Source organism: Trichosurus vulpecula, chromosome 8 (genome assembly GCF_011100635.1).
Source record: "Trichosurus vulpecula isolate mTriVul1 chromosome 8, mTriVul1.pri, whole genome shotgun sequence".
Classification (NCBI taxonomy): domain Eukaryota; kingdom Metazoa; phylum Chordata; class Mammalia; order Diprotodontia; family Phalangeridae; genus Trichosurus; species Trichosurus vulpecula.
The window spans coordinates 144210987-144232073 of record NC_050580.1 but is presented as its reverse complement, the minus strand read 5'-3'; the positions used below and the strand labels follow the sequence as shown (position 1 = coordinate 144232073).

The 21087-nt window shown below is 33.9% G+C and overlaps 1 protein-coding gene across 1 annotated transcript in view; it reads left to right on the top strand.

The window, feature by feature from the left end:
• ICE2 (interactor of little elongation complex ELL subunit 2) overlaps positions 1-21087 on the top strand; it is a 60248-nt gene that overhangs the window by 24349 nt on the left and 14812 nt on the right. The window contains exons 7-14 of the mRNA XM_036736349.1: positions 3466-3588; positions 3807-3966; positions 5661-5869; positions 6140-7121; positions 8550-8728; positions 13020-13149; positions 18070-18154; positions 20361-20411. Of these exons, the coding sequence (XP_036592244.1) occupies positions 3466-3588; positions 3807-3966; positions 5661-5869; positions 6140-7121; positions 8550-8728; positions 13020-13149; positions 18070-18154; positions 20361-20411 (1919 nt within the window). The remainder of the gene's footprint in view (positions 1-3465; positions 3589-3806; positions 3967-5660; positions 5870-6139; positions 7122-8549; positions 8729-13019; positions 13150-18069; positions 18155-20360; positions 20412-21087) is intronic.

The following is a 21087-nucleotide window of genomic DNA, read 5'->3' as shown; positions in this document are numbered from 1 at the left end:
AAATGGAAAGACAAAAATAGGAATAGTAGCTAGACCTTATCAAGTATACACAGAAGAAATCTGTGCCAGAAGATATTGTAGAATTGAGTCTCAGAGTGCTTCAAGTTGGACAGTATACTGAATAATTGGTTAAAATCACAAATGGCATTACCACTCCAAAAAAGTGATTTATAGTAAATCAAGATTAGCAAGAGCCTATTTTCATCTTGTAAAATTTTTATGAGAATGATGTCTGTGATATATCAAGGACATACTTGATGAGAAGGAAACAGCTAGCCCTTCACAAATGAAATCCTGTAGCAAACCATATCTTCATAGTTGCACAGCTGACAGGTATAGAAGATAAAATGACTTTTTTTTTTTTTTACCGTGAAATAAATTTGATTTTTTTTTGTTTGATTGTATTGCCAAACAAAATGGAGCATTCCACATATCTCAGAAGGATTGTACATGTAACTATGGATATCCAGTATATGCTACTTACATTTCATATAAAATATACAAAAACAACGAATTTCAGAACCGTTCTGCTTTTTTGTGATTCTTTCTGCTTTTCCTTCACTTCTGTGAATTCCACATTTTAATAGAGCAAAATTTCACTTTAAAGAGATCCAAAAGTTTTCTCCCCCTTATATATGTTGAGATCATCCAAAGTGTGCTAGATAAAATCACAGGGAAAACTTTTAACAGTTCTTTGATTTTTTTTTTTAGGTAATAGATTTTTATTTATATATCTTGTTTTTATATCACTGATGTTTCTTTATCCATCCTCCTCTCTCCTCCCAGAGAGCCATCTCTTATAACAAAAATTTTTTTTGAAAAAGGGAAAAATTTCCTTAAAACCAACTAACACACTGAAAATAATAAGATACAATATTTCACTGCCATGGACCTCTCCTTCTTCTAAAGGATGGGGGAAGGTGTGTTTTCTTACATCTTTTCTTTGGGGCCAAACTTGTTCTTAATTTCACAGTATTCGGTTTCATTTTTTTGTAGCGATTGTTCTTTCTGTTTACATTGTTGTGGTAATTGTATATGTTATTTTCTTGGCTCTGCTTTACTTCACTTTGTATCAGTTCATATAAATCTTTACATGCTTCTCTGTATTCGTCATGTTTGTTGTTTCTTATATCACAGTAATATTCCATTATATTCATATACCACAATTTGTTTTGATGGTCTATTTTGTTTCCACCTCTTTGCTGTCACAAAAGGTGCCACTATAAATATTTCATTGTTCTTTGATTCGTAACGTCATGGGAAGCATAGAACTACAATGTATGTTCACCCGAGATGTTTGCCACCATCTAGTCCACTTCAGAGTCCAAATTCAGGAGAGATTTCCTATAGATTGTGAAGTTCCCCACATGCTTCTTATTGTAGATGAGAGCTACAATCACTTAGAAAAGTATGGTCTAAAAGTTCACACTGGAAAAAGCAAAATGAATAAAGAAAACCTGTTTTCCGTATTATAACAATATAGTTGATTAGATAACCCACAGACCAAGTTCATCAGTACCTTTCTATTGGATTGATACTTCAAATGGATGGTAAGCAGGATTTGAATAAGAGGAAAAGAGTAGGCTGGAAAGCTGCTAGAGGAATATATAGTGCTTTTACTTATCCCAAGATGCTTCAGGAAACAAAAATTCATCTTTTTTTGGCACCTGTACTCTTCTGGTAATGTTAGCAAATATGTTAGCAAATCTTGGAATATCACAATCTGTGAAAAATCAGATTAGCATATAACACAAAAGAGAAAAAGACAGATATATGTTAAGCCTAAAGAAACTGCAACGTATTACCAATGATAAATGACCCATGTATAAGAAATAGTGTAAAAATAACTAAGTGGTCTGTGATTCCTGTGATTCAAAAAGAAGCAAGGCCATCCTTGTAGGGAATCCTGTAAAGGATAACATATACGTAGGACTGAATATTGCACAGATACCTAAGTAATGTTAAAAAACCAGAGGTTTTTTTTTTTTCAATACAGTAGGTAGAACCAGGATGGAGAATTTATAGATATACGTGAACAAGAATTATGCAGGATGAGGAATCATGGATCAATAGCAATCTGTACCATTGGAAGAAGTTAATATTTGTAAAGAGCTTAGCACAATGCCTTTCAAATAGTAGGTGTTATATAAATGCTGTCCTACTCTCTTCTCCCCCCTGCCCCCATCCCCTTCAGATATTGAAATGTCTGTTTTTCATTGGACCTTTTCATCGTCTGCCCTCCATACCTACAATTCTCTTCCTTATCTCATTTTCTGGCTTCTCTGGCTTCCTTTAAATCCCGGCTAAAATCCTACCTTCTGCAAGAAGCCTTTCCCAGTTCACTTTAGTGTTAGCATCTTCCCTCTGTTAACTTCATTTTATGTTTATATGCACACATACACACACACATACATATATATATATGTATGTATGTATGTATATATATATATAAAAATCTTATTTATACAAAGTTATTTACATACTGTCTCTTCTTGTACCTTGTAAACTCCTTGAGAAGAGGGACTATTTTTTTGTATCTCCAGTGAATAGCACAATGCCTGGCACGTATTAAGGGCTTAATAAATGATTGTTGATTGATGTCCTTGTTAATATTTTTGATGACACTTCCTCTATACAAATATTTATTGCTAATGTGATATAGCTTGTCATATGTCTTTGCATTGGGGTCCTATGGATTTGATTAAAATGGATAAGTGTTCAGCGTAAATATCTAATATGCATTGAGAACCCATTATAATCTTTGTTCCAGCACAATCTAACATAACTTGCCTGTGATAGAGGAGGAAGCTAGATAGAATGTAGAAATGGGAAAGGATTTTGGCATGATACTGTCTTGTATCCACATCTCTTTCCTACTCACAAAAAGAGACATTGGCAGAAGCATGCTAGCCCATCCTCCAGTAAGGAACCTGGTGACATGTATTAGGCAGGTGGGGACTTGCCCTACCATAGTAGTTCCCACAGTCCTTCCTATGAAGGGAATCCTTGTAGTAAAACCTTGAAGCTTGAGCCCCATTGTTGAGGCCTCTCCCCCTTCTCCATTCCTTCGAGTTTTCTATCTTAGAAATAGTTTTTTCCTTGTTCTCACTAAGACAGGGTTTAGTCTTTGATGTTTGCTTCACTGGTGCCATATCATAGTTGATATTGTAGTAAGAATTGCAGTGATTCTCAGGGTACCTTTTTCTTCTGAGAGTTGCTTCCCTGACCTAAGTACTGGCAGGATCAGTCTGATGAAGACATAAAGACTATTTGTACTCCTGATTTGCAGTTACCTTTTCATAGAGAACCTTTGCTTAATGAATATTTACTAACAGACTTTGGCTATGTTGAAGAAGTTAGAGTTCAGTTCTGTTTTTCAGTGATGAGAAAAATGGAGATTTACTAAGAAAAAACTTATATCACCATCACTCTAGTAAGACATTAATTTTTCCTCATATTATTTAGGGTAATGTAAAGTTTGCAAAATTATCATTTCCCTCGATGCCGGCTGAGTTGCAACTCTCCATAGATTATAACTCTACATCAGCTACTGATACACCAGAGCAGAAAGCTGCTGCAATGCATTATGTGAGTAACACTTAACATAATGGTTGTCCTAAGATGTTTTAAAGTAAATTAAATAAATGCAAATTATCTTTTGTGCATCCAACAGAAAGGTTTAAGATATTTTTAAGTTAATTGTCCTGGGACTCCTTTCCCCAAACTTTGCTCTGCATTTTATATACATTTGATTAATAAAGAAATGTGTTATTCAAAGAAATAACTGAAATATTCATTGTTTTCAGGATATTAGTACAGATCCAAATGCAGAAAAGCTTGTATTGAGATATCATCCTCAGATAGCTCTCACTAGTCGATCATTATTTGCCTTGTTGAATAATCACGCACCTAATTACAAGGAACAATGGGAAATTCCAGTGTGTGTGAAGATTATTCCTGTTACAGGTTTGTGATTTCCCTAACACTGATTTTGCAAGAGGGAAGGGGAGAAAATACTTTATGATTGTATAAACTTTCATGCCTCTTTTCAAATGCTATAAGCAAGGAGATAAATATCTTGTTTAAGGTATCTGTGAATATATATAACGTATGCATAGATAGCTACAAAATGTATCCATTTGTATCTGTGTTTAGTTTTGTTTTATCTCTTTCCATTTTTGTTGTTATAATTATGTATGTATTTTAATGATTTTGCTTACTTTACCTGATATTATTTCATGTCTTCCCATGTTTCTATAAATTCCTCATAGAGTGCAAAAAATTCTTTTTAAACCAGTATCAAAGAATTTTGATATTACTTTAAGATATATTTTGATATCTAGAGAGTTGATTTCCCCTGAATTACCATCATTTTTCATCATCTCCCTTAACATTTTGTTTTTCCAAATGAATTTTATGATTTTATTTGACTTAAAAAAATAATAGTTTGGTATAGCATTAAATCGGTTATTTGGGTAACATCATTATTATTATATTGGTGGGGTTCAACCATGAATGATGAACATCACTCTAATTTGTACTTGTGTTTATATAAATCTTGAGTATGTCATGGTAGATTGACTCCCAGATATTTAACGCATTTTGTTTTTATTTCATTTTTTGTTTATTTCTTAAATATCTTTTTGTGTAAACTTAACAGTTGTCAATAAACAAACATTTCAAAACATAAAGAGCTTATAAATTGTGCAAATAAATGTGGCTCTGATGAATTTTATGGTTTTGCACTAAACTTTATTTACTTCTGTATCCCTTTTTAACATAGTGCCTTGAATATAATGGACACTTAATTATTTGTTGTATGAATTTAGATTTATTGATGCTTTATCTGCACTAATTTTTCAGTGGTTATCTGAAACTATAAGGTACTATACTTATTTAAAGCTGAATTGATTTAATTCTGTCTTAAAATCATTACAGACTTTCTCGTCAAAAATACTAGTTGTCCTCTATTTTCAAGGAGAAAAACTCATGGCAAAGTCATCTTATAGTTTTCTAGACCTTGTTCTACCTCATTACTGAGAATAGAAACAACCTCTAGAGAGACTGCAATTAACATTGAGTTGGGATAAGAAACCTATCTGCATTAACTTGTGAAATGAAATGCCCTCCTTACTGGTTAAAATATTTTTACTCTTTAGAGTAAGCAAAATGTTCTTGATGGCTAATGACATTAACTACCTAGCAAGGAAGAAGTTGATTGGAAAATAAAATTGTAATAAGTTTAGATTCTGAAAATTTTTCCCTATGGTATAAATTTCATTTAACTTTTAAAAAAATTGGACTAGATTTGAGAGAACCATCTTTAATTCAGATCACATTAGAAAACCCAAAATGCCTTTTGTTCCAATTCCTTGTACATGAAAAAGATAAAATATGTTTCTCTTGACAATAGAATCAGAGAACTTTAGAGAAGAGAAGGGATCTTGGAGATTATTTAGTCCAACCCTTTTGTTTTACAAATGAAGAAAATGAGACAAGTTTTAATGACTTGCCCAAGGTCACACACAAAAAAGTGATAATTTGGGGAATAGAACCGATATTTCCTTACTTTTAGTCCAATATTTTTTATACTTCATATACACTGTGTTGCCACCGTTCTTGCTCTTATCAAATAAAAATGCCTTTTTTCTCATCACAAGGTTCCAAGCCAGTGAAGGTAATTTATATTGACTCACCTCTTCCCAAGAAAGAAATGACAGTGAGAGAGAGAAATCAGATTTTTCATGAAGCACCATTGGATCTTTTGACAACCAAAAATTCAGCTATTCCTGTCTCTGCTGTATTTATGGACAAACCTGAGGACAAACCTGAGGAGAATATATTTCAGTGGGATGAAAGTGATGCTCGGGTGAGGAAACACATTTATAAACATCTGACATTCCTTCACTTTTGTAAGTTTTAGAAAAATGTAAAAGAGGTCTATATGCTTTATTAAGTAAGTGATATATGCCAGATACCACTGCTTGAGGTGCTTAGGATACAGAAACAAAAAATGAAATCATCTTTGTTTTTAGAAGCTTAATCATTTTCAGTCAATCTTAAGAAATTCTCTCAAACCCTATTTTGTGGGATCACAGACTTTTTACTAATAGTGTGATAATGGTTTTGTTTTATTAAGGTGCCTTCTGATATTAAACAGTCCCGAAGAATTCAGACTTTTGATGACTTAGATCTGAATTTTGATGAGGATGTTACAGAATTAGAAACTTTTGGAGTGACAGCTAATAAGCCACTAAAGACTTTGAACACATCTAGCCTTCCCACATCGTCTTCTGTAGCAAGCCTTCCCACAACATCCAGCACAGCAACCATTCCCTCTAATCCTATAAGTTTATCAAAGATTCTGATGGAGCAATTGAAAAAGGAGAAACAGCTGATGACCAGTGTAACCAGTGGGCCAGAAGAGCAGAAAATTAAAGATAATCAGGAATTTTCATTATGTGACAATGTTCTAGATCCTAAAAACACACAGTTTTATTCATGTGGTGAATCAAAGCAGTCTGAATATAACTCCTCCTCATTCAAAGACTTTGAAAAAGAAAAAATCGAGTTAAGTGAAGAAAATGATTCAACCACCGATGAAGAATGTGGTGCTGTTAAACTAAAGGTCCTGGAGAAAACAAATACCTTTAAAGAAAGAATTGATGTATCAGAAGCAAGTAAGACTCAAAATGTTTCTGGTAATAGTGATACAGATGAAGAACGTTTAATTATTGACATGGAATGTAAAAATCAAAATAATAGCAAGCAAGAGAGTCCTATCCTTAATTCAAGTCCTGTACTAGATACTTTAAGGTCTCCTGTGCCTATTCAGACTTTTTCAGAAAACTTAGTTAATGCTACTTGTAGTCCTGAGCAGAAGAAATGTGCTACAAAAAAGTCTGGCAAAAGATTATATAAGAAGTTTGATCCAGTCGGACAGATTTTAAAAATGCAAAATGAACTCTTAAAACCAGCTTCAAAAAAAATGCCTGAGCAGGCCTTTGTGAATTTGGAAAATTCTAAACACCAGCCCATAGCCCTTGCTCCAGAGCAACCAGCCACTGCTACCACTACCCCAGCATCTAAGTGGTCTGCAACATTTCAGAAGCCGAAAGGACGTAAGTGGGCATTTGTAATTGTTTTTTCACACGACATTTTTAGCAAATAGTTTTCCTTGCTCCTTTCCTCACATACTTTCTTTGCTTTCTTCTTCATGTAAAATGTGACCTTTCTTGATACTCTTAACTCTACTACTTAATACAATATTCTTCTGCTAAGCTTTAGCTTCCTTGATATAAAATGAATGGGCTAATTTAAACTGTCCAATTCTAGATTGTCGATTATTATTCAAATAAAATGTGAGTAGTCCAAGGGGTTCTACCAAAAAAAAGTTGTAATGGCAGACAAATACAGTGTCTGTTTTGTTGTATTTGTTGATCACGTTCAATATGTACTTTGACTTGATGGACAGAACCATCACAAATTGGTTAAAATAGTCATACGCTTATTTAAAAAAAGAATGTTGGTTCTTCATGAAAATAATGAACACTATACTTTACGTCACTTAATTCTTGATTCCTTCTCTTTTGCTAGATCTTATCTTTAGATGCTAACTTTTTTCTTTTTTTCCCAATAAGTTATATTTGTGGTATTAAAAAATTTTATCAATTATAAAAGTAGTCATACAAGAGAAAAGTTGGTTTTGTATTGGGCTAGAATCAGTATTTGAATGCATACAATAATGTATTAGTTGACTGATAGTTTATCTGTCTTTGAATAGTGCCGTTAAAATAATCTTCAATTTTAATTACAGAATTTTTGTATCAATACCCTTTATATATAATTAGATGTGAATATAAGTATAACTAATGTTCCAGAAAAATCACATTCCTTAAGGGAAAGAAAATATATGAAGCCACATTATGGAGATAGGAAGTTAATCCTCTTTCCTTCTTCTTTTGCTCATCTCTAGCCAAATTCTTACTGTACTAGGATTGAATAACATCACTTTTAAAAATGTACCAAACACAATTTTTTCTTTTTCTCTCACTAAGTTTGCTTTTTTGTTGGTCACATTTTCTTTGAAAGTAAAGGAGGTAGTATTTCAAAAGGATCATAGATCTAGAGATATAAGGGCCCACCTTTTCCAGTCCCTTCATTTTGCAGTTGAGGAAACTGCGGCCCATTGTGGTTAAGTAAGTTACCTATGGTCACATAAGTAGTAATCATGAGGGGTAGCATTTAAACTGAGGTCCTCTGAATCCAGAGCCATAGTGCTTTTTCCTGTAGCTTTAAACCTCCACTTCCAGGTCCTTCTGGGACAAAGACTGTCCCCCACCAAAAAAGCAGAAATAGTGGTAGGATTAGTAACAGAAAATGGTCACACAAAGTTGAGAAGAAAATATTCTATACATTATAGAAAGATAGATAATTGAAGTCATATCATCTTGTCATTTGTATTGATGAAAATGTATTAATTTAATAATGTAAAAATGTACTAATAATTAGTACATACAGTCTAATTGATCAAATCTATTACTTTTAAGGATTGCTACCACACAGCCTTCAGATGCTTGTTGAAAACAAATCAGAATATTTAACACCTCAGGAAGGAAATCTTGTTTATAAGTTATTCAACTTTCAAGATCTGCTATTACTTGTACGTTGTGGTGTCCAGAAAGTAGGAACAAGACCACGTTCCAAAAAATTGAGAAATGTTAGAAGGGTAAGTAATTGTTGAAAAAAAAGGAAGACTTAAATGAGAGACAGAATGATAATAATATAAAGAGCACCCAGTTTGCAGTCTGAGGTCTTAACTTTGAAACTCACCTCTGTCTCTTGCTTATGTTTGTGATCTTGAGTAAGTTACTGAACTTTCCTGGGTGGTCTCGATTTCATCATCTGTAAAATATAGAATTGGATTGTATCTACTTTTAAGATTCTTTTCAGCTCTAAAGCTAATACTAGTATATAAAACTCACCAGCAAACATATATGATGCTTTTTTTAAAAAGTTGTAAATTATTTTAAAAGTCTCTAAGACCCTTAAGTTGTAGAGCAGTTGGCAAACTGCATTCATATAGAATTTTTCTACTGGTTCCCTCTAATACCAAGGAAATCACAGGTCCAGATGAAATAAAAGCTTATCAATAGTAACTTTTCTAGGGTGAGACATTTTTTGATGCACAATTTAAATCACTTTATTCTTAATAAAATATTGTTTAAATAAGGATGACTGGAACTTTTAAAGCTTATGGAGTTCTTGGATAAGACTATTACATCCCTGTAAGTTGATTAAAATGGGCAGAAAACAACTTTGATGAATTTTAGAGCTCATATTGTAGCATAAAATCCTTAATCGTTCTCTTAAATTTAAGGCCTGCTTATGTGTGTATGTGTGTGTGTGTGTGTGTGTGTGTGTGTGTGTGTATAACTTCTCTGAATCTATGAAAGCATTGTATCATTCTGGAATTATTATAGTTATGTTGAATTAAATGTTACCTCTTTTTCTCTATACAGTAAACTTGTTTTCTCCTGTGGTTAGACATGACAGTGTGATGAGTAACTAGATGTTTTGGTCAGCTTAGTTTGTCACATGGGTTCTGGCTCCATCTCTGCCATTAACTTGTCTTGTTCAGCAAATAGTCACACAGGGTCCCTTAATATTTGCTTTAATATTTTAAATGCTTTAATATTCTCTTAATAATTATTCTTTTCACATCCTAAAAATAAGACCCAAACTGTACCAGGTGCTGGTGACAGCAGCTTAATGGCTGGACTTTGTCTCACAAGATTGCTAGAGATGCTTACCCTAATTTAGGTTATATAATATGCTCTCTTGATGTTAATGATTGAGTTCAGCTATTTTTCATATCTCTTAATTTCCTTCTGTTTGAAGGAGAGAAAATGTGAACAAATTACTAAATGCCCAATTCTGATAGTTTCTTTTATCATCATTGATTCTATTTCAGAATTTTAGAAAACATTATTTTTCAGAAATGTTTTGAACTGAATTTAGATTTCATTTATGGCTTTGCAGGAGAAAGTCAAAGAATGATAATGTCACAGATTTGATATAGTTTAGAGGAACTAATATAAGTTTGCATTTAAAATTTTTTAGGTCTACTTACTACATTTTTTTTTACCATTTCTGTACTTAGAAATGATAAATTTTATAACAGAGCAAAAGTAATTTTACGCAAAGTACCCATGCCATGAATTTAATTTTTAGAGTTTGGGTTTTTTTTTGTTTGGTTTAAATTTTTCTTGTCACATGTGATTTCTTTTAGGGTCAACCTCATTTTCATTTTCTGGCCTATGGGCCCCTATCCATTTCTTGTATTGTATGCCAAATTACTGGCACATAGAAGTGGTTGATGGCCAGCATCTCTTTAAATAAAAATTTTCCAGTGTTACTTGGATAATGACTTCCATCTAGAAAGAAGAAATTGATATGAAAGTTGCTGTGTATTGACTAAAGAATTTGAGCACACCTTTACATCTCCAATTTTTTTTTTAAAAATGGCATAATACTAACATAGAAGCAAGACCAGCTCATCAAAACTTAAAAGGGAGGTCATTCTTAGGATATTTATAAATATTAGAAACTTTACTAGCCTGAGCTATTTAAAAGCCAGTGCTTAGATTTTAATAATGTTTTTTAAGCAAAAGACATTTATTCCCTAAAAGCAAAGTTGTTTAGGCAAGACTTTAGATTATGAAGATTCCTGGCTACTGGCACCTAAGAACTGAAAGTCTCTCTAATCTGCCTCTCTGATTTTAACATGTTATTTCTTCCATATTTTGCACTTATAACTAGTACTTAGACCTCAGTGCAACTTCATTTCCGTCTTTTACCTTTCCAGTGTAGTCAGTTAAATAATCTGATTTGTGTTATATAATCATTGTCATTCAGAGGTCAAATTAAGAGAATCAACCACTCGCAAATGTTAGAATGAACTAGAGAGGCTTAATTTGGTCCATGTGATGAAGTTTGGAACATAGTTATTTGTTGTGTTCAAATTTCTAAATAAAATTCTGTTTATGAAATTCAAATGAAGTGATCTTAAAATGTTCTGGTTTTATCAGTGTTTGTCTAAATAAACCTAATTTCATAAAGACTTCATGAAATGTGAAGTTCCCAAGACTGATTATTTAAAAAATGTATGGAATTGCAGGAACAGAACACAAAAGGCCAATATTAGGGTTATTTTGAAGGAAAAAAGTGTCTAGTAAGATCTTAAGAAGGTATAAAATATGAAACCTCTTATGAGAATTTAATTTGTGGCTGATGTGAGAAAATAGAGGAGAGGGAGAGAAATCCAAATAAGGTTATTATTTTGGAAAATAAGAGCCAGAGGATATGTCTAAGAAAAAAAAACAAATGTTAACATATGACATCTGTAGCTATATTTAAAATATTTAAATATTTAAAATGTTGTCATAAAATAATTCTTCCAAATATTTTAAGTGGTATAATTTATTTTCTTTTCTCTTAAATTCCTGGAGATGGCAGTAGAGGTCATAGAAATGGGTTATAGTTTCCTATGCAAATATTCATAGTGAGCCCTTCTCCCCCCAAATCACAAACCCATAAAAATAGTATCTTTGTAAAATTATTACATTTATTTTAATTAGTTTTTAAAAATTTTTTTCTTATTTAATTTTCTTTTATCTGGTATTGTCACAGAATTCAGAGTTCTAGTCATTAGAGCTTTTTATATAGCTTACAGCCTGACTCTACCATTTATGACCTTGGGCAGGTCACTTTAGATCTTGGAATCTTATGACAGAAGGATCTCAGACTTGGAGAAATACCCCCTCCATCACAGCATGACAAATGGTCTGTGTCCACATTCTGCCAGAAGACTTTTCGTCAAACCCATTCTACCTTTAGATAGCCTAAAATTTTAGAATCTTTGGTTCACATTATGCTGATATCTGCCTATCTGCAACTGTTACCCAGGAGCCCTAGTTCTGTCCTCTTTGGCCAAGCAGAATAAATCTAATCTTTCTTTCTACTTCAGAGTCAAGCCATTAAGCATTTGTTACATGCTCGCTATGTGTGCCAAGCACTCTGCTATGTGCTGTGGATACAAAGGAAGGCAAAAACAGTCCCTGTCCCCCAAGGAGTTTACAATCTAATAGGGGCACCAATATGCAAATGATTTCTGTATGAACAAGATAAGTATAGAGGATAATTTGGAGATAATCTTAAAGGGAAGGCATTAACTTTAAGAGAGATCAGGAAAGGCCTCTTGTAGAAGGTGGGATTTTAAGTGGGACCTGAAGATAGCCAGGAGTTGGAGATGAGGAGGATCATTCTAGAATGAGGGGCAGCTAGCGAAAATGTTTAAAGATGGAGGATTATGTGTTCAGGAACAGCCAGGAGGCCAGTGTCACTGGACTGCAGAGTATTTGGAGTAGGGGTAAAAGAGGAAGGTAACAGATGGAATATTGGTGGTAAGAATGAGGAATCAAAAATGACATCTGGATTGTGAAACAGGGTAACTGGGAGGACAGTGATAATAACCTTGTTCATAGTAGGAAAATTAGGAAGAGAGGAGAGATGAGGGTGGAGGGAGGACTGGAAATAAGTAATTCAGTTTTGGACATATTGAGTTTAAGGGTCTGTGGAACATCCAGTTTGAAATGTCCAATAGACAGTTGGAATGTGAGACTAGAAGTCAGGAGAAAAGTTAGGGCTGGATAAGGATATTTGAGAATAATCTCCATAGAGATGATATTTGATTCCATGGCAGCTGATGAGACCACCAAGCAAAATAGTATACTTCTGACTGCTTCCTTTGCTTCATCCTCACCAAGGCCCCATTTGATAGATCTATGAAGACCCATCTTCCCTATTAATACCTAACCTACCTTATAGGGTTGTGAGAGTATAATGTATTTATGTGCAAGTGCTTTGAAAAGTATGACATATATGCAAGTATATGAGATATTTGTTATAGTTAATAATAAATTAAATCAGATTTCAGCAGTTTAATTTTGTGTTTCTAGCAATCTCCAGTTTACATATTGCCAAAACTGGAGTATCAAGCTTGCTACGGTGTGGAAGCTCTTACTGAAAGTGAACTTTGTCGCTTATGGACCGAGAGTTTATTGCATTCTAACTGCTTGTTTTATGTTGGTAAGTGTGATTCATGTTCCTTTTGGATTATTGCCTCATTAGCGTACAGTAACTTCTTTTATATTACCTATTTCTTGCTCTAAGATTTTAAAAATTGCTTCTGATTATACTCATTGCAATCAAACAATGATTTACTTATTGTCACTGTAATATTGTTAGGCAGGCAAGGAGACATTACATTTTGCAAAGATTTTCAGTAAAAATGAATGAAATAACAAAAAAAAACATTCCAGTTTAACTGGAAAATATAATTGAAATACCTGTTTAGTTTATAAGGATTTTATTGATTTATGTAATTATTAGGTTTAATTACTTTCTTCCCTCTTAGGAAGTGGCTAGGAATCCACCTGCATTTTGCTGCATTTCTCCTATACTTAGTGCTTTGTAAGCCATAAAGAACAATATAAATGTGTATTGCTGCTACTACTTTTTTATTGCTGCTAGTAGAAGTTTAATATGTGCAAGCTGGTTTTTTTCACAATGTAACTAATATAGAAAATATGGTTTACATGATTTCACATATTATAACCTTTAGCAAATTGTTTACCCTCTTAGGGAGGGGAGAAGGAAGGGAAACAGGGAGAAAATTTGAACTCAAAATTTTATAAAAAATTAATGTTAAAAATTGTCTTAACGTAATTGAGATAAATAAAATACTGTTTTTTTAAAAAGTTTAGTTATTCAACTTTTGAAGCATTTCTGTTAACATCTTGTTTGTGGTAATTCATCCCACCTGGATAGAGGTTTATCTCACTCTTGGGGAAAAGATTCAGTCAGACAGCAAACACTTATTAAATGCTTACCATGTGCCAAGAGTTATACTAAGGTCTGCAGATTCAGAAAAAGACAAAACAGTGCCTGCCTTTAAGGAGCTCATGTTCTAATAGTAAATAAGTAGATACTTAGAAGATATATACAGAGTAAATGGAAGGTAATCTGAGAGGGGAAAGCACTAGTAGCTGGGGGGATAGGGTTGGGACTGGGAAAGGCCTCCTTTTGAAGGTGGGATATAATACAAGTCTTGAAGGAAGCCAGTGATAGTAAGAGGTGCAGTGAGGCTGACCAGCATTTAAGGCACAACAGAAAGCCATTATTAAGGCATGGAAATGGAAGATGGGTTGCTTTGTGCAAAGAGCAGCAAGTAGATCAGGAGAGCTAGATTGTAGGGTATGTGGGGGGGGGGGCAGGGGGGCAGGGTGAGGGGTGGGAGAAAAGCAGAAGTTTGGAAAGGTAGAGAGGATCCATATTAAAGAGCTTTAAAGGTCAGAGTATTTTACATTTGATCGTGGATTATGGAACCAGAGCTGTCATAGCTCAGAGTGCTTAGCTTCAAGCTTCCTTTGTTTTTAGACCTATTCAGACCTTTTCCACCAGTGTTATCAGTGAGTCAATAAGCATTTATTAAGCAACTACTATTTGCCAGGTATTGTGCTAAATTTTGGGGATACAAAGAAAGGCAAAATCAGTCTTGTCCAAAAGCTCACGTTTGTAAACAACTGCTTACAAGCAAAATACCTATAGAGGATAAATTGGAGATAATCTTAGAGGAAAGGCACTAGCATTAAGGGGAACTGGGAAAGGGTTCTTGTAAGAAGGTGGGATTTTAGCTGGGACCTTGAGAAAGCCAGGAAACAGAGATGAGGGGAGAGAGCATTCCAGGCATGGAGAATGGCCAGTGAAAATGTTTGAAGTTGAGAAATGGAGAGTCCCTTGCGAGGAGCAGCAAGGAGAGTAATTATTCAGTGTTAAAACCATTTCCTGGTACTCTTAACCTGTCATATATAGAGGTAGTGACATCAGCTAGTAGAAGATAGAGCTCTCGATTTGGCGTTAAGACTTGAATTTAAATTAATCAGTCTCAAATATGTAATAGTTAATGTGATCCTGGATAACCACCTTTACCCTCATTTTTATCATCTGTGAGATGGGGATATTTAACAGCATCTATTTCATAAAATTATTGTGAGGATCAAATGAGATATTTAAAGTGCTTTGCAAACCTTCGAGCACTATAGAAATGTTATTTTTTTATTTGGTTACAAGCTAACTTGGTAGGTTCTATTGCTTCTTTCCTCTTTGCCTTCTGAGGAAGCCCATGAGTACTGCTATGAACAGCAACCATTTTAATCCTCTTGGACTCCCAAGGACTCTATGTGACTCTGACTCCAAGAGATCAGCTAATCAGTTACTGTGGGTCCCATCCCTGATTTTCTATGGAATGAGGGTGCAAATAAACTACCCAACAGCCCTTCAGATATTTGAAGATAGATATCTTGGCACTGTTTAGTATTCTCTTCTCTCAGCTAAGCATCCCAGTTCCTGCCACTGATCCTAATATGACATGGATTCAAGGCCTTTTACCATCCTCCACTGGATAACCTGTGCCTTATTAATACCCTTCTTAAACTCCGGTGCCCACGATTGAACACAATTCTCTAGATAAGATTTTACCAGAGTAGAGTACAGTGAGACTATCTACTGTAAGCTGTGCCTAAATGTAGTCCCAAGATTGCATTGACTCTTTTTGGTTGCTGTATTACACTTATAACTCATTGATCTTGTAATCTATTATAACTTCCAGACTTTTTTCATAACGATTGCTCTTTGACAATGCCTCTTTGATCTCATACATTTGGAGTTGATTTTTTGTACCACCTGCAAGGCTTTGCATTTATCTCTGTTCATTTTCATTTTATTAGGTTCTCTTCAATATTATGGCTTCTCAAGATCCTTTTGGATCCTTACTCTGCCCTCCAGGGTGTTAGCTGTTCATCTCAACTTGGTGTTATCTTCATATTTGATAAACATACCACCTATGCCTTTAAGTCATTGATAAAAATATTAAATAGCACAGAGCTCATAATATCTACCTTTAACAAACTTTTTCAGACTAATACTACCAGGCCCTAATTACTTCAAAATATCCATACTTCCGTAAAACTGTCATTTCTGGGGCAGCTAGATGGCGCAGTGAATAGAGCACCAGCCCTGAAGTCAGGAGGACCTGGGTTCAAACATGGTCTCAGACATTTGACACTTACTAGTTGTGTGACCCTGGGCAAGTCACTTTATCCCTATTGCCTTGCAAAAAAAAAAAAAAACAAAACCAAAAGAAAAAAAACCCTGTCATTTCTAACATATATACAGATATGCTTGTTTCATTTATGTCATCCTATCTTCCCTCTATAGAATGTAAACTCCTAACAGGAAGACTTTTTCCCCAGACTATGAACTTCCATTGCACCAAGGAGAGTGCTTTGTGTACAGTAATTGTTTTTGACTGAGTATATTTGATATAAACCATTAGATATAAACTATGATTTCACTTGAAAACATTTATATCATTTAAGAAAGTTCCATTACTATCGAAGCTTTTATTTACAATTAGCATGTTTATCAGGGCTAGCAAGCTCTATTTTTTAAAAAAATTACTTTCCCTTTTATAACAAACCATTCACTTGTTTCTTCTTTAGAGAAGCCATTTAATGAGTAACTGTGATAGGGATGCAAAGGTGAAATTGAAAACAGTAACATAGTTTATGAAGTCAAATAACTTAAGAGGATATAAGGAAGAATGTATTTGTTGTTTTGGAAAATGATATGTTATTTCTCATTAGTGTTGGAGACAGCTAACCAAAGAAGTGCTTGCTAGCAGTAACAACCTTAGGGTGGAAATATTTCTTTTAAGAAATCTAGTTTTTCAGATTCTTCAATTTAAGTTACCTTAATTTATTTTAAATTAGTTTGCTAGGTGCTTTGTTTTGATAACGAGGTCTTAGAAATATGTAATAACATTTTTGGCCTCATCTCCTAAAGCAAGGAAGATTTGTAATTTGCATTGGAGGAAGTGCTCATATGGATAAAATCCTGAATCTTTGGCATATTGAAGTGTAGTTCTACATTAGTCTTTTTTATTTTAAATCATGAGGTAGCTATTGGGAAGTCTTGTGGTGAATTTTAGCAACTGTAGTAGTAATACATTTAACTGTGTAATGAAATACCTCTTATCTAGTCATACTTTGACAACCAAAATTAAATCATAAAAACATGTTTTTTGGAGATAAACACAGTGAGTTTGCTTAATTTGACATTACACTGGACATTTTTACTAAAGTCCTAGTCCAGTGTCTCATTGTAGAATAAAAGTGAAGGTGGGCTTTTGAAGGCCAGGCCAATGACCTAAGTTGTGGCAGGTCCTTTTAAGCTGAAAAGACTTTAAGTATAGGCCTAGCAACAGATTGCTGTCAAAGGAGAAGCCTAGATAAATTTAAAGAATCACCCAACAATTAGCCACCAAAATAATTAATGATGACTATTTTTGCCCAAAATAATTGAAGAAATTGTCAGCTAAGGTGTGGACATGTTGTAGTGCAGAGGTGTCAAACGCACTGTATGTGCCAAACACTGGAGATGAGCCAGAACCAGGTTAAAATATAATTGGTAAGTGTTTAACAAAATAAATGAAAATACAATACAACACAGATGATGTTAATTTCTAGTTTTTGTCAATATGTGGCCTGCAGAGATCCGTTTCCATTTGAGTTTACACTGTTGTGATGGCTATGAATAAGATGCTGTGTATATCACTGAAATTATAGAACTTTTGAGATTGAAAAAATCTTGAGTTTTTAAGCTTAAAAATAAAGACATCTACAAATTACAAGTTTGATGTCAATTTACTTCAATACTGGAAATATTTTCAGTTGAAAAAACTTTCAATAGTAACAAGTCATTTTTAAAAAGACTAAAATTAATTTGAAATTGTAGTACATAGGAGGTTTTAAGGAGAACTTAAAGTACTTTGATTAATGTTTAACCATTTTAAAGGGTTTAAGAAACTAATTTGTTTGGGGGGATTATTTTGATTCTCCTTTTTCATTTTGTGACAGTTTAAAAAATAGGTTTGACCTATATTTTCAGGGCATGTTGATGCATTTACATCAAAGCTTTTTATGCTTGAAGAAATTCCGATGGATGGACTCAAAGAGAAATTTGCAACACTCAAGTAAGACAATTTAATTTATTGTGGTAGGTGAAAAAAATTGATAAGACAATGACTTACCTTTGTACTAGTTCCAAATCAAGAATAAAATGCCCAGAGCAGCCAGCTCTGCTATTTCAGGGACTGAGAAGACTTTGTAAAATATGTCTCTGAGGTCATCCAAAGGCATCTGGTGTGGCCCACACTACTAGCAAAACAGGTCAGAGGAAGTAAAGTCAGATGACCATAGGAAATAGTACAAGGTATCACTGCTTATAGAACTGTCAGTCTCTCAGAGTCACACAAATTGGGCACAGTATAACCTTTCTTCAAGAGGTTATTTGTTATTGTTCATTCGTTTCAGTTGTGTCCAACTCTTCATGTCCTCATTTGGGGTTTCCTTGGCAAAGATACTAGAGTCCTTTGTCATTTCCTTCTCCAGCTCATTTTACAGATGAGGAAACTGAGGCAGACAGGGTTAAGTGACTTGACCAGGGTCACACAGCTAGGAAGTGTCTGAAGTCAGATTCGAGCTCAGGTTGATGAGTCTTCCTGACTCCAGGCCTGGTGCTCTAGTCACTTCACCACCTAGCTGACCCTTAAAAAAGTTTATATTCCTTCTTAAAATTCCAATTACAACCCCATCTCTTATCTTTTTGTGATTTATCCACATTAAAGTTTTAATCTCCATAAGTCTTCCTTGTACTCTACAGTTTGGGATTTTCTCCCTTGTTTATTCATTTGTTTATTAAATTCTATTTTATTTCAATTCTGAGTTATCCAGTTTGTTTTTCAGCTTTCTTTTACTGTCAGTTGATATGAGCTCATAAATTCGTTTTAATTCATTTGTAACTATGTTTGGCCTCAGCTGGGATTAAAATTAATCTGTATGTTAGGGTATTTTACATCTTTTGTTGGGTTTAAATTTGCACAGCAAGCCTTATAAAGGCTGATTATTTTCTCTTGGGAATCAGAAGTTCCTGTAACTGTCAGCAGGCAAACAAACAATCGATACTTGTTAATGTGTAGGTTGAGGCATGCAGGCATGGCTAACACAGAAGAAGGGGAAGAATAAAATCTGGTTAACTGCTTTCTCAATAAGAACTTCACTATTGAAATAGCAATAGCTGTACTATTCACTTACTCCTATGAGAGAAACGCAACAAAGAGAGCCAATACAGATTCAGATTTAGAAAAATTTTTGGTCTAAGTTTTCTTTCACAGCATAACTGTTATGGAAATATTTTGCATGACCACACATGTATAACCTATATCGAATTGCTTGCCTTCTCAATGAGGGGTGGGTTGAGGGAGGGAGTGAGGGAGAGAATTTGGAACTCAAAAGTTTTAAAAGCTAATGTTAAAAATTGTTTTTACATGTAACTGGGGGAAAATTAAATACTTAACAAATATTAAAAAAGAAGTCTTCCCAAAGCTGCAGCTTCTGGATTTCTTGTGGCCTTCTACTCAAAACATCATTTTGTCTCTTCAGCTTTCCTGATAGGACTTAGAGTCTATTTTCTTTTCAAACATAAAAACTTCTCCACATTCTGTTTCTTTATGATCAAAAAAAGGCCCAAATAACATGACATCACAGATTAAATTTAATTTTTTCCTCATCTTATTTTGTTTTCATTCAGGAGTTTCCTCCTGTGGAAAACACTTCCTTCATCCAGAAGCCACCAATTTACTCTGAATTCTAATTCTTTTTCAAGGTTTAATTTACAACAAGGGGTAATTTTTTGAGTAACTCTTTCCTATACCGGGTCTGCTGAAGTTCTCCAACCAATAATGTTTCTTAAATGAATCAAGTTCTTTTCTGAACATCTTAAAATACAATTTGAATATGAGAGTGTTTTTCAGAAAACATGATAAAATGATTTCCCCACATTTACCCTGAGCTCACACTGAACCAAACATAGATAGATTTACAAAAATAAAATTGTTCATCTAGCAAATGTTAAGAGTTCAGTGTACCATAGTCAATGTACTATGATAGATGCTGTGGAAAATACAAAGATAAATAAGACATAATTCCTACTCTCAAGGAGTTTATAATCTAGGAGTCATTGTCTATTTCCTAATTCAAGTTAAAGATAATTTTTTAAATTTACTATTTTGGATTGTCAGTACTATTGTTCTTTTTTAGTTAATGCAAACAGTTGACTTGTTTTGCATTTGTAAGGATTAGCATTGTGAACTTTATTTTGTTTGTATTTATTCCTCATAGTACTCCAAATGCATTTAATGTTCTCCAGCATGTTCTGAAGAAAATAAGTAGGTAAGCAGTTTCTGAGTGCTACGTTATCTTCTCTGAGTTTCTTATAACCCAAACAAATAGGAACTATTAGGAACATGGCATAGAAAAGATCTTTTTGGGGTACATTCTAGTTAATTACTTTGTCAGGGTTGGATTTAGGGGGTTTTGCATGTAAATTGTAATTACTGTTCATTAAATAGTATAACTTAATTTTAGATTGAGCTAGTCCCATTTTTGGAAGGGATAGAGCAGGGAGTTAAGGCATATATGTGTGTGTGCGTGTGTGCGTGTGTGCGTGTGTGCGTGTGTGTGTGTGTGTGTGTGTGTTTGTATGTCCTCATCCCCAAACCCAAACCTTAAGGTTAAACACAGGCCAGTTGTTGAACATATAAACATACCTATCATTTGAAGTACATTATGCTTTATTAATATTAGCTTGTGGATATCCAGCATACTCTTTTTTGGTGCAAGGATTCCATTATCCTTATTTTTTCAGAGAATATTTCTAAGAAACATAGCAAAAGAAAATTTGAATTCAAGTCTTGCCTCTGGCCCACATTAACTGTGTAACTGTCACACAAATAATTTAAGGTAAATCACTTAATTTTTCAGTGCACTAGACATCACAGGTCCCCATTTTTAGATAAAATGGCAATATGTTCCTCTTTTCAGAATGAAAACACAGTCTGAAAAAAGT